The sequence below is a fragment of the Pecten maximus genome, chromosome 10 (assembly GCF_902652985.1).
Source record: "Pecten maximus chromosome 10, xPecMax1.1, whole genome shotgun sequence".
NCBI lineage: Eukaryota > Metazoa > Mollusca > Bivalvia > Pectinida > Pectinidae > Pecten > Pecten maximus.
In genome coordinates, this window is record NC_047024.1 from 42,376,499 (window position 1) to 42,388,759 (window position 12,261).

The following is a 12,261-nucleotide window of genomic DNA, read 5'->3' on the forward strand; positions in this document are numbered from 1 at the left end:
GCGGTAGAAACAGTTTGCATTGAAACTGAGCAAATACGAATTCGTGTATACATTGACGATGTCTTTGTTCAGAAATCATATCTTACGGCATCAAGGAAATGGTATTCTGATAGACGATCTCTTTTGTACTGGATTGGGCTAACTCTTCCTGAATAAGACACTGAATCCATTTGATTTGGACAATGGACAAGGAAACACTATCATCTCCTTATCATACATCAGCAATTAACACATACAACCTCCAGAGAAACTCTCGTGCTATGAGGCTACTGAAACCAAAAGCCACAGGGATCTGAAAGAAATCCAGCCCGACCTTAAAAGCCGTTTCCGTTCTATAAAACTATGTATGCAGCGCCAATACCACCATATCGCATTAGCTATTAATACTACTTAATACGAATCGTTTTTGATCCCGTAGCATCATTCTTTAAACATGCATGGTACAGAAAATGATTACAGTATATTCTAACAAATAATTCTAATAAATGTCTAATTCGTCAGAAACATCACGAAGCATATCGTTTGGTTAATCACGCGTAATGTGGGTTTCATAATTCCCGGATGGCAAGGAAGGGTAATCCAAATTGCTGATCATTAGTAACAACAGGTAATCTAAGCGGCCTCTCTGAAATGAATGCCTGTTTGACATTTTCATCTTCAGACGGTGGTGACCCACTAACACTCATATGGATAACAAGAACAAGTTTTGTATACTTAGTACGTAAAAACGGCAATATCCGGTTTATATATATAATTCTATTACTCTGCATTGCACTTATTGCATCTCCGAATGTCATGCTACCAATGACTTGCCGATTACAGAGAATGTCGGTTATTATACCATTATTGATTAAATTAATCTCTATCATAACGCATTAAACGTTAAAATGTATGCGTTTAGTATACAGACAATTTAAAATACTCAAGCTTTGTTTTTTTCGAGCAAGATTTTCTAAAATATCGTTCAATCGATTTATCTTTGGTAAGTCCGGTTTGTCTACCATAGTTGTTTTGACAACTGTGAATTAGCCGTTATCCGTTTAAAGTTGCAATAACACGGATGCATTCCGAACGGCCACGGCTTATTTCATCTCGTGACATTATAAATATTCTGGGCTTGGCGGTGACTATTACATTGCATAATTGAGCGTCTGTTGATATCCTCACATGAATGTTATTACAATGTTGGATTTCCCCAAAGTGGCGTCGTGACCAATCTGTTTCAATAATACAGAAATCTTATTTTCTCTTTTGTGTATTGCGCTTACTTTTCATATCATGTTGTGGCGATGTTTTATTCACGTTCAATCTGCGAGGTATTGTCCTTTTCGAATTTAAAATGATGCGTTTTTATGTTTTGTATGTAGTTTGAGTATATTAGGTTTTGACGTTGTAGTATAAAATGACGTTTGCTCATACCGATGTACGTATACTGTGATAAACACTTACACTGGAGTTCCCATGAAGATTATACAATCCCATTCCGGCATGAACACCATCTGTCCCTTCAAGTGAAGCGTGTACTCCTCTTCTGGGTCTGTGTAAGAAATGTTTTAGGAAGCACAATAATCATTCATTTACGCTTAATGTACAAAAATTCATATTTACAAAATCAAAGTTTTAAACAATTGTGATTTATAGATCAAAATACATGTAGCGAGCAATAAGTTCATACATTTTATCATTGATTTATTTACTTACGATTGTTAGAATATTCAAGGAACTAAATTTGAACAGGCTTGTTTTTGAACAAATAAAACTCGGTCTTTACCCAGTCCCTTAAGTACCACTCACGACGTTCCTGTATCAGAGTCATAACGCGCATGACACCACTTCAATGCGTGTATGACGTCATAACATCCTGACGTCATGCATTCAATTTAATTGGAATGTCAGGAAAAAAACCCACAGAAAGGCACTTTTATATCTTAAATATTTTTTTCTGATTTGAATCCACTTATTAGAGTTTTGAAAATGTCAATATTCAGCAACAAGATAATATGACACATATATGCAATAATAATACGGTACACTGTTAGAATAAGCTCAAATTACCTTTGTTTTTAAGGTTCTTGGTTTCATTCTGCTGCATCACACAACTCTCTGAAGATATCTCAAATACATTGTTGGTATGTGCCATGATCTGAAAATAATTAACAAGACGGTGGAAAATAAAGTGACATGGCCTACATCACGTCAGCATACCTTTCACAGTGAGAAGAAGCGAAAACATGGCTTTAACAGACAAGTTGCGAAATCATTTCTTAAATAAAGACATCAACTGACGGCTGATATGAGTAGCTTTAGGGACCACAGAACCAAATCAAAAATAGATTGTGGCTTTTTCTTGTTTGGGCAGAAGATTTAATAGGAAGGTGAATGCATCGGGGCCTACTGATTGGATATTCAGGAGAGAGAAGTTTCCAAAAGCTTTATGTGTGGGCTGGGAAATACATGTAGATGTAAAATATATAGAATTTGTTTTCTATTCTGTGTTTGTCAGGGGGAGTTAATTAAGCGTGTAATTTGTTGTAAATTTAAGTGAATTATTGGTGCTGAATTCAATACAAGATAGTTGCCCCCATATAAAAAAGTTCAAATTGGTAGAATATTCAAATATTCTATTTACAGGTTTGCAGATGACATTCTTCAAAATTATGGCTAGTGGACCAATGTTGAAAACTCTATTTAAGCAGGACAGTGGTAACGTTAACATCATCGTCTATGGGAAATCATTTGGTTCCGTGGTTCCTTCAGGTACCTGATCTCTACAGATCCGTGGTACCTTAGAACTGGCGGCGATAACTACAGCCGCACTAAGTTCAAACTGAATTGAAAATAATAATCGCCCTTATTATAATTGGCGCTTACACGATGCTTGTCGTACAAAACGATGTGCTCAATACAATTAACCCAAACCTAATTTAGCGGATTTCCATGAGCGCGAAAACTCGCTAAAATAAGACAGCTGCTAAAATGTGTGCACTTGTAGAATACGAGTGACGAATATGTTAATAGTAGTTTTATGGATTGCAAATGTAGCAGGAAGGTAAAAATGTGTTTTAAGCAGTCCTGATTTATCGCTAAGGCTATATGAACAATTTAATGGAATGTTGATAGTTGTTTCTAAGGAAGGTGTGACCGTGGTTATATATATTAGAGTTAATGCATACATCGATACTTGCATTTGATTGACAGGTTGTCTCTTAAGTAGGTATGACTAAAGTTATAGGTATGATATTAACTACATACGATTGATAATTACATTTGATTGATAAGGTGTCTCTAAGGTAGGTATGACCATAGTTATAGATATTGGAGTTAATGCAGACATTGATAACTGCATTTGATTGACAGGTTGTCTCTAAGGTAGGTATGACCGTAGTTATAGATATGAGATTAATTACATTAGAGTGATAATTGCATTTGATTGATAAGTTGTCTCTAAGGTAAGCATGGCCATAGTTATAAATATGAAATTTACTTCATACGATTGATAATAACAATGCATTGATAAGTTGTCTCTAAGATCGGTATGACCATAGTTATGAGATGAAGTTTTATATAAGGTAGGTATGACCATAGTTATGAGATGAAGTTGTCTCTAAGGTAGGTATGACCATAGTTATGAGATGAAGTTGTCTCTAAGGTCGGTATGACCATAGTTATGAGATGAAGTTTTCTCTAAGGTCGGTATGACCGTAGTTATGAGATGAAGTTTTCTCTAAGGTAGGTATGACCATAGTTATAGTTATGAGATGAAGTTTTCTCTAAGGTAGGTATGACCATAGTTATAGTTATGAGATAAAGTTGTCTCTAAGGTAGCTATGACCGTAAATATGAGATGAAGTTTTCTCTAAGGTAGCTATGACCGTAGTTATGAGATGAAGTTTTCTCTAAGGTAGGTATGACCATAGTTATAGGTATGAGATTAAATCATAAGATTGATAATTACATTTGATTGACAGGTTGTCTCTAAGGTAGGTGTGACCGTAGTTATAGATATGAGATTAATTACATACATGTACGATTGAAAATTACATTTGATTCACAGGTTGTCTCTAAGGTAAGCATAACCGTGGTTAGGGTTATAAGTTCTCTCTAAGGTCGGTATGACCGTAGTTATGAGATGAAGTTGTCTCTAAGGTCGGTATGACCGTAGTTATGAGATGAAGTTTTCTCTAAGGTAGGTATGACCGTAGTTATGAGATGAAGTTTTCTCTAAGGTAGGTATGACCATAGGTATGAGATGAAGTTTTCTCTAAGGTCGGTATGACCGTAGTTATGAGATGAAGTTTTCTCTAAGGTCGGTATGACCGTAGTTATGAGATAAAGTTTTCTCTAAGGTAGGTTTGACCATCGACGTACACTGTAGTATGTCAAAAAACTGTTTATCCGTATTTATTGACGGTCATACCTACATCACAGACAACGCGTCATTCCAACTGTCTCTTGACATGTATTTGGTATTGCTGAAAACACTGTTAGATATCCTCTATCTATGTTTTTTCTCTAAGTGGGGTATATCTGTCGCTATTGACAAGGGGAATGGTATCATGTACAGACTATCACTTCCTTGCATTTCACATATCTAGGTATTGAGGAATTTACGACATGTGATGGGCCCATGTTAAAGAGTTATAGACATTTAATATATTCATCTCGGTGATTTAAAGAAATTTGAAAAATAGGTTTTGTTGGTTATATCTTAAAATTTACTAAAAGTGTTTAAATGAATTTTGCAAAAGACAAGGTAACATCATATATGAACTAAACTGAATTATGAAACAGTTTTGTCCCTCTGGGACTCGTCAGTTATGCTAGAGACATCATACTGCAGTTTGTCCTTCTAGGACTCGTCAGTGATGCTAGATAAACCATACAGCTGTTTTGTCCTAAAATGACTCGTCAGTAATGCTAGAGACATAGAACAGCAGTTTTGTCCTTAAATAACTCGTCAGTGGTGCTAGAAACGTCATAGAGCGGTTTTGTCCTTCTAGGACTCGTCAATGATGCTAAAGACATCATACAACAGGCCCTTCTAATACTCGTCAGTGATGATAGAGACATTACTTCAGTTTTGTCCTCCTAGGACTCGTCAGTGATGCTAGAGACATCGTTCAGTAGTTTTGTCATTATAGGACTCGTCAGTGATAATGGAGGCATCACACGGCTGTGTAGTCCTTCTGAAACACGTCAGTGATGCTAGAACCATCATACTGCAGTTTTGTCATTATAGGACTCGTCAGTGATACTACTAGAGACATCATACTGCAGTTTTGTCCTTTTAGGACTCGTCAGTGAGGCTAGAGACATCACATTGCAGTTTTGTCCTTTTAGGACTCGTCAGTGAGGCTAGAGACATCACATTGCAGTTTTGTCCTTCTAGGACTCGTCAGTGAGGCTAGAGACATCACATTGCAGTTTTGTCCTTTTAGGACTCGTCAGTGAGGCTAGAGACATCGTTCAGCAGTTTTGTCATTATATGACTCGTCAGTGATGATAGAGGCATCACACAGCTGTGTTGTCCTTCTGAAACACGTCAGTGATGTTAGAAACATCATACAGCTGTTTTGTCCTTCTAGGACTCGTCAGTGATGCTACTAGAGACATCATACTGCAGTTTTGTCATTCTAGGACTCGTCATTGGTGCTAAGGAGCTAAAGTGTTGATACCGAGAGGTAACACTGGAATCTCAAAACAGGCCTAAAGAAATGTCAAAATCTGGATGGATATAGAATGGTCCTGTATATTAAAAGATATAATGATTTTCAATATTTAATTTCAAAGGAACACCAAGCATATAAGAAATATTCAAACATCTTTTGTACTTACACTATCCCATGTTAAATCCACTAACGGTCGTACTAGTTGGAAGATTTCTTTCAGCATTTTCCCTTTGATATATGGCATTATCGCCGTCAGACTAACGCCAATGCTTTTGATCTGTAGCTGTCGGTTGAAAACAATATGGAATGGAAATAATTCAAAGAAAACGTCCGACCTCAAGGGCAGTGATTCTGTTATATGATCAATGTTCCTGAACATTTTGATGTAGGCTGTGTTGTCAAACGTAAGTCGCATGACTACATGGGTTAGGTCTCCCAAACTTGTCTCACTTGTAACATGAATTGCAATCTTTGTATTGTAGAACAAACGACCAACTTGACGAATCTGACCTTGAACATAATTCGTGAATCCTTTTCTCCTACTTCTGTAGTGCAATGTCAGCCCGGATTGGGTTTCGTTCTCGACGAAAAAAGAAGGCGGCTTCAACTTTGGATAACTGAAGCGGAGATACTCATGAAGGTTATCAAGACCACTCAGAAAATCTCTCATGTTGCGGCCTAACACTTTCAGGACCTTATCATATCCATACTGACCTACAAAACTCACAAAGCTCACACCAAACGAATCCATAAGATCTCGTACGTCTTCCCCTGTCAGTTCGGCCGTGGCCTTAGCTATAGTTGAAATAATAGATTCGCTGTATATGCCATGGGTTGCAAACGTCGTATGTTGAAGGTTTGCAGCTTTGCGGATTTGTTCCCATTTGTCTTCGCCATAATTGTCCACGATGTAATCGACAATGGCCTCCAGTAGTAATCCGTACATTTTAAAATAGAATATGTTTACCGGAAGTAGCCCTTGCTATTAGTCCTTTGAGCAAGATGATATGAAAAACTTTGTACTCTCTTGAAATAGTCTCAGTGTAGTCCACAGTTGTTTTCCATGTAGCAAATGGTGTACCTCCATGGCCGTGTGTCTGCAACAAAAAAATAATAAAAAAAATCTTTCATAACGGTTTTCGTGCAAGAGTATTCCAACTCTTCTATCCTGGTAGCTGATACATAATTACACGTGTACGCCAAAGCATCAAAGATCTAATAATGGGCTCCCATCCTCAGTATAACCGAAATCCTTAGGGAGTTTCTCTGCAAGATTAATCACAAAAATTGGAAGATAAAGCTACTTAGCTCACAAACGTACAGCTACACCGAGATAGCGGCGATTCGTAAATGTCAGATACTTTCTTGATATAAGGATTCATATTTACTGTGTCTATAGACCAAATTTATCTCAAATTGAATGTGAAATACCAAATTTATTTGCAATAACTTTTTATTTATTTATTTATTTTAAATTTTTTTTTTTTTTTTTGTTATTCACGAAAAGAATAGGTTTTCTCTAAGACAAGGGGAACTTACTGAGTTCAATTTATAGTTTTGCGCATGAATATGTGATTAGAGCCTACTATAGCATTCGAAACGTTTTAGGGTTCCTTCATACACACATGCATTACAAGGCCGCCAATCCTGATTTGTAATACTATAGTAACGAATATTCCACGTGTTAGCTGCTGTACCAGTTCAATAAGGTATAAAGCACCATCTTATGAGACATCTGAAATTAAGACACGAAAGAGATTTCGTGCTTTCGAGTTTATTATCGTTATTGTTCAGTCAAAAAACGCCGCAAAATATATATCATGGATCTGCAGTTTATAATTAGGGTGTCTGTTGGGAATGAGGTAAGTTGAAGGTTGATAATGGTGTGTTAATGAAAAAGAAACTGTATTACTTCGACGAATGGTGAAAAACTGCTGCGATTATTTAAAATATATGCTGTAATAACATTTTCTACCACAATGTCACTCTCGGACCTTTGTAAAAACGTCCTGACAGTTAATTAAATGTATCGACATACATCTAGTGGTATTTGGCTTTCGGATTTTTTATTGGTTTATATATTGAACTTTGATCGTTTGTCGAGTAATCGTTTGTTTACGTAATCAGAAATCGTTTCGACGACGTACAAGTTTGTCCAGGTGGTGACTTGAGGTACAGTCTACTACTGAATCTAGGACAGTTCCCCATCCATTGAAAATCATTTTCCTGAGCGAAAAGAATTATCTCGAGAATGTTTATATTGATGACTTGATTGCATCAACATAAAAAAAACAAAAATCATTGGTAATGTTAAAAAAGTCAAGATTTATTTCAAAATGTTATTGAGAAAAAAACCCGACAGATTGAAACAATATATGTCGTAGAAAATGCATTTCCGGTATGTGTGATGGTGGTATTACACCTCGGTATATGATGGTGGTATTACACCTCGGTATGTGTGATGGTGGTATTACACCTCGGTATATGATGGTGGTATTACACCTCGGTATATGATGGTGGTATTACACCTCGGTATGTGATGGTGGTATTACACCTCGGTATGTGATGGTGGTATTACACCGCGGTATATGTGACGGTGGTATTACACCTCGGTATGTGATGGTGGTATTACACCTCGGTATATGTGATGGTGGTATTACACCTCGGTATGTGTGATGGTGGTATTACACCTCGGTATATGATGGTGGTATTACACCTCGGTATATGATGGTGGTATTACACCTCGGTATGTGTGATGGTGGTATTACACCTCGGTATATGATGGTGGTATTACAACTCGGTATGTGATGGTGGTATTACACCTCGGTATGTGTGATGGTGGTATTACACCTCGGTATATGATGGTGGTATTACACCTCGGTATGTGATGGTGGTATTACACCTCGGTATGTGTGATGGTGGTATTACACCTCGGTATATGATGGTGGTATTACACCTCGGTATGTGATGGTGGTATTACACCTCGGTATGTGATGTTGGTATTACACCTCGGTATGTGATGGTGGTATTACACCTCGGTATGTGATGGTGGTATTACACCTCGGTATGTGATGGTGGTATTACACCTCGGTATGTGATGGTGGTATTACACCTCGGTATATGATGGTGGTATTACACCTCGGTATGTGATGGTGGTATTACACCTCGGTATGTGATGGTGGTATTACACCTCGGTATGTGATGGTGGTATTACACCTCGGTATGTGATGGTGGTATTACACCTCGGTATGTGATGGTGGTATTACACCTCGGTATATGATGGTGGTATTACACCTCGGTATGTGTGATGGTGGTATTACACCTCGGTATATGATGGTGGTATTACACCTCGGTATATGATGGTGGTATTACACCTCGGTATATGATGGTGGTATTACACCTCGGTATGTGATGATGGTATTACACCTCGGTATGTGATGATGGTATTACACCTCGGTATGTGATGGTGGTATTACACCTCGGTATGTGTGATGGTGGTATTACACCTCGGTATATGATGGTTGTATTACACCTCGGTATGTGTGATGGTGGTATTACACCTCGGTATATGATGGTGGTATTACACCTCGGTATATGATGGTGGTATTACACCTCGGTATGTGATGGTGGTATTACACCTCGGTATATGATGATGGTATCACACCTCGGTATATGATGGTGGTATTACACCTCGGTATATGATGGTGGTATTACACCTCGGTATGTGATGGTGGTATTACACCTCGGTATATGTGATGGTGGTATTACACCTCGGTATGTGTGATGGTGGTATTACACCTCGGTATGTGTGATGGTGGTATTACACCTCGGTATGTGATGGTGGTATTACACCTCGGTATATGATGGTGGTATTACACCTCGGTATATGATGGTGGTATTACACCTCGGTATATGATGGTGGTATTACACCTCGGTATGTGATGGTGGTATTACACCTCGGTATGTGATGGTGGTATTACACCTCGGTATGTGATGGTGGTATTACACCTCGGTATATGATGGTGGTATTACACCTCGGTATGTGATGGTGGTATTACACCTCGGTATGTGTGATGGTGGTATTACACCTCGGTATATGTGATGGTGGTATTACACCTCGGTATATGATGGTGGTATCACACCTCGGTATGTGATGGTGGTATTACACCTCGGTATGTGATGGTGGTATTACACCTCGGTATGTGATGGTGGTATTACACCTCGGTATGTGATGGTGGTATTACACCTCGGTATGTGATGGTGGTATTACACCTCGGTATGTGATGGTGGTATTACACCTCGGTATGTGATGGTGGTATTACACCTCGGTATATGATGGTGATATTACACCTCGGTATGTGATGGTGGTATTACACCTCGGTATGTGATGGTGGTATTACACCTCGGTATATGATGGTGGTATTACACCTCGGTATATGATGTTGGTATTACACCTCGGTATGTGTGATGGTGGTATTACACCTCGGTATATGATGGTGGTATCACACCTCGGTATGTGTGATGGTGGTATTACACCTCGGTATATGATGGTGGTATTACACCTCGGTATGTGTGATGGTGGTATTACACCTCGGTATGTGTGATGGTGGTATTACACCTCGGTATGTGATGGTGGTATTACACCTCGGTATGTGATGGTGGTATTACACCTCGGTATGTGATGGTGGTATTACACCTCGGTATGTGATGGTGGTATTACACCTCGGTATGTGATGGTGGTATTACACCTCGGTATGTGTGATGATGGTATTACACCTCGGTATATGATGGTGGTATTACACCTCGGTATATGATGGTGGTATTACACCTCGGTATGTGATGGTGGTATTACACCTCGGTATATGATGGTGGTATTACACCTCGGTATGTGATGGTGGTATTACACCTCGGTATGTGATGGTGGTATTACACCTCGGTATATGTGATGGTGGTATTACACCTCGGTATATGATGGTGGTATTACACCTCGTTATGTGATGATGGTATTACACCTCGGTATGTGTGATGGTGGTATTACATCTCGGTATGTGATGGTGGTATTACACCTCGGTATGTGATGGTGGTATTACACCTCGGTATGTGATGGTGGTATTACACCTCGGTATATGTGATGGTGGTATCACACCTCGGTATGTGATGGTGGTATTACACCTCGGTATATGATGGTGGTATTACACCTCGGTATATGATGGTGGTATTACACCTCGGTATATGATGGTGGTATTACACCTCGGTATATGATGGTGGTATTACACCTCGGTATATGTGATGGTGGTATCACACCTCGGTATGTGATGGTGGTATTACACCTCGGTATATGTGATGGTGTATCACACCTCGGTATGTGATGGTGGTATTACACCTCGGTATGTGATGGTGGTATTACACCTCGGTATGTGATGGTGGTATTACACCTCGGTATGTGTGATGGTGGTATTACACCTCGGTATGTGATGGTGGTATTACACCTCGGTATGTGTGATGGTGGTATTACACCTCGGTATGTGATGGTGGTATTACACCTCGGTATGTGATGGTGGTATTACACCTCGGTATGTGTGATGGTGGTATTACACCTCGGTATATGATGGTGGTATTACACCTCGGTATATGATGGTGGTATTACACCTCGGTATGTGTGATGGTGGTATTACACCTCGGTATGTGATGGTGGTATTACACCTCGGTATGTGATGGTGGTATTACACCTCGGTATGTGTGATGGTGGTATTACACCTCGGTATGTGTGATGGTGGTATTACACCTCGGTATGTGATGGTGGTATTACACCTCGGTATATGTGATGGTGGTATTACACCTCGGTATATGATGGTGGTATTACACCTCGGTATATGATGGTGGTATTACACCTCGGTATATGTGATGGTGGTATTACACCTCGGTATATGATGGTGGTATTACACCCGGTATGTGATGGTGGTATTACACCTCGGTATGTGATGGTGGTATTACACCTCGGTATGTGTGATGGTGGTATTACACCTCGGTATATGATGGTGGTATTACACCTCGGTATATGATGGTGGTATTACACCTCGGTATATGATGGTGGTATTACACCTCGGTATGTGATGGTGGTATTACACCTCGGTATGTGATGGTGGTATTACACCTCGGTATATGATGGTGGTATTACACCTCGGTATGTGATGGTGGTATTACACCTCGGTATGTGTGATGGTGGTATTACACCTCGGTATATGATGGTGGTATTACACCTCGGTATGTGATGGTGGTATTACACCTCGGTATGTGTGATGGTGGTATTACACCTCGGTATGTGATGGTGGTATTACACCTCGGTATGTGTGATGGTGGTATTACACCTCGGTATGTGTGATGGTGGTATTACACCTCGGTATGTGATGGTAGTATTACACCTCGGTATGTGTGATGGTGGTATTACACCTCGGTATGTGTGATGGTGGTATTACACCTCGGTATGTGTGATGGTGGTATTACACCTCGGTATGTGATGGTGGTATTACACCTCGGTATGTGTGATGGTAGTATTACACCTCGGTATGTGTGATGGTGGTATTACACCTCG

At 39.3% G+C, this 12,261-nt stretch overlaps 1 protein-coding gene across 1 annotated transcript in view; it reads right to left on the reverse strand.

Moving 5' to 3' along the window:
* Positions 1–12,261, reverse strand: part of LOC117335629 (soluble guanylate cyclase 88E-like) — a 46,892-nt gene that overhangs the window by 13,811 nt on the left and 20,820 nt on the right. Inside the window, exons 2-4 of the mRNA XM_033895754.1 lie at positions 5,836–6,766; positions 2,056–2,143; positions 1,450–1,537 (exon numbers count right to left, since the gene is read on the reverse strand). Of these exons, the coding sequence (XP_033751645.1) occupies positions 1,450–1,537; positions 2,056–2,143; positions 5,836–6,615 (956 nt within the window). The 5' untranslated portion in view covers positions 6,616–6,766. The remainder of the gene's footprint in view (positions 1–1,449; positions 1,538–2,055; positions 2,144–5,835; positions 6,767–12,261) is intronic.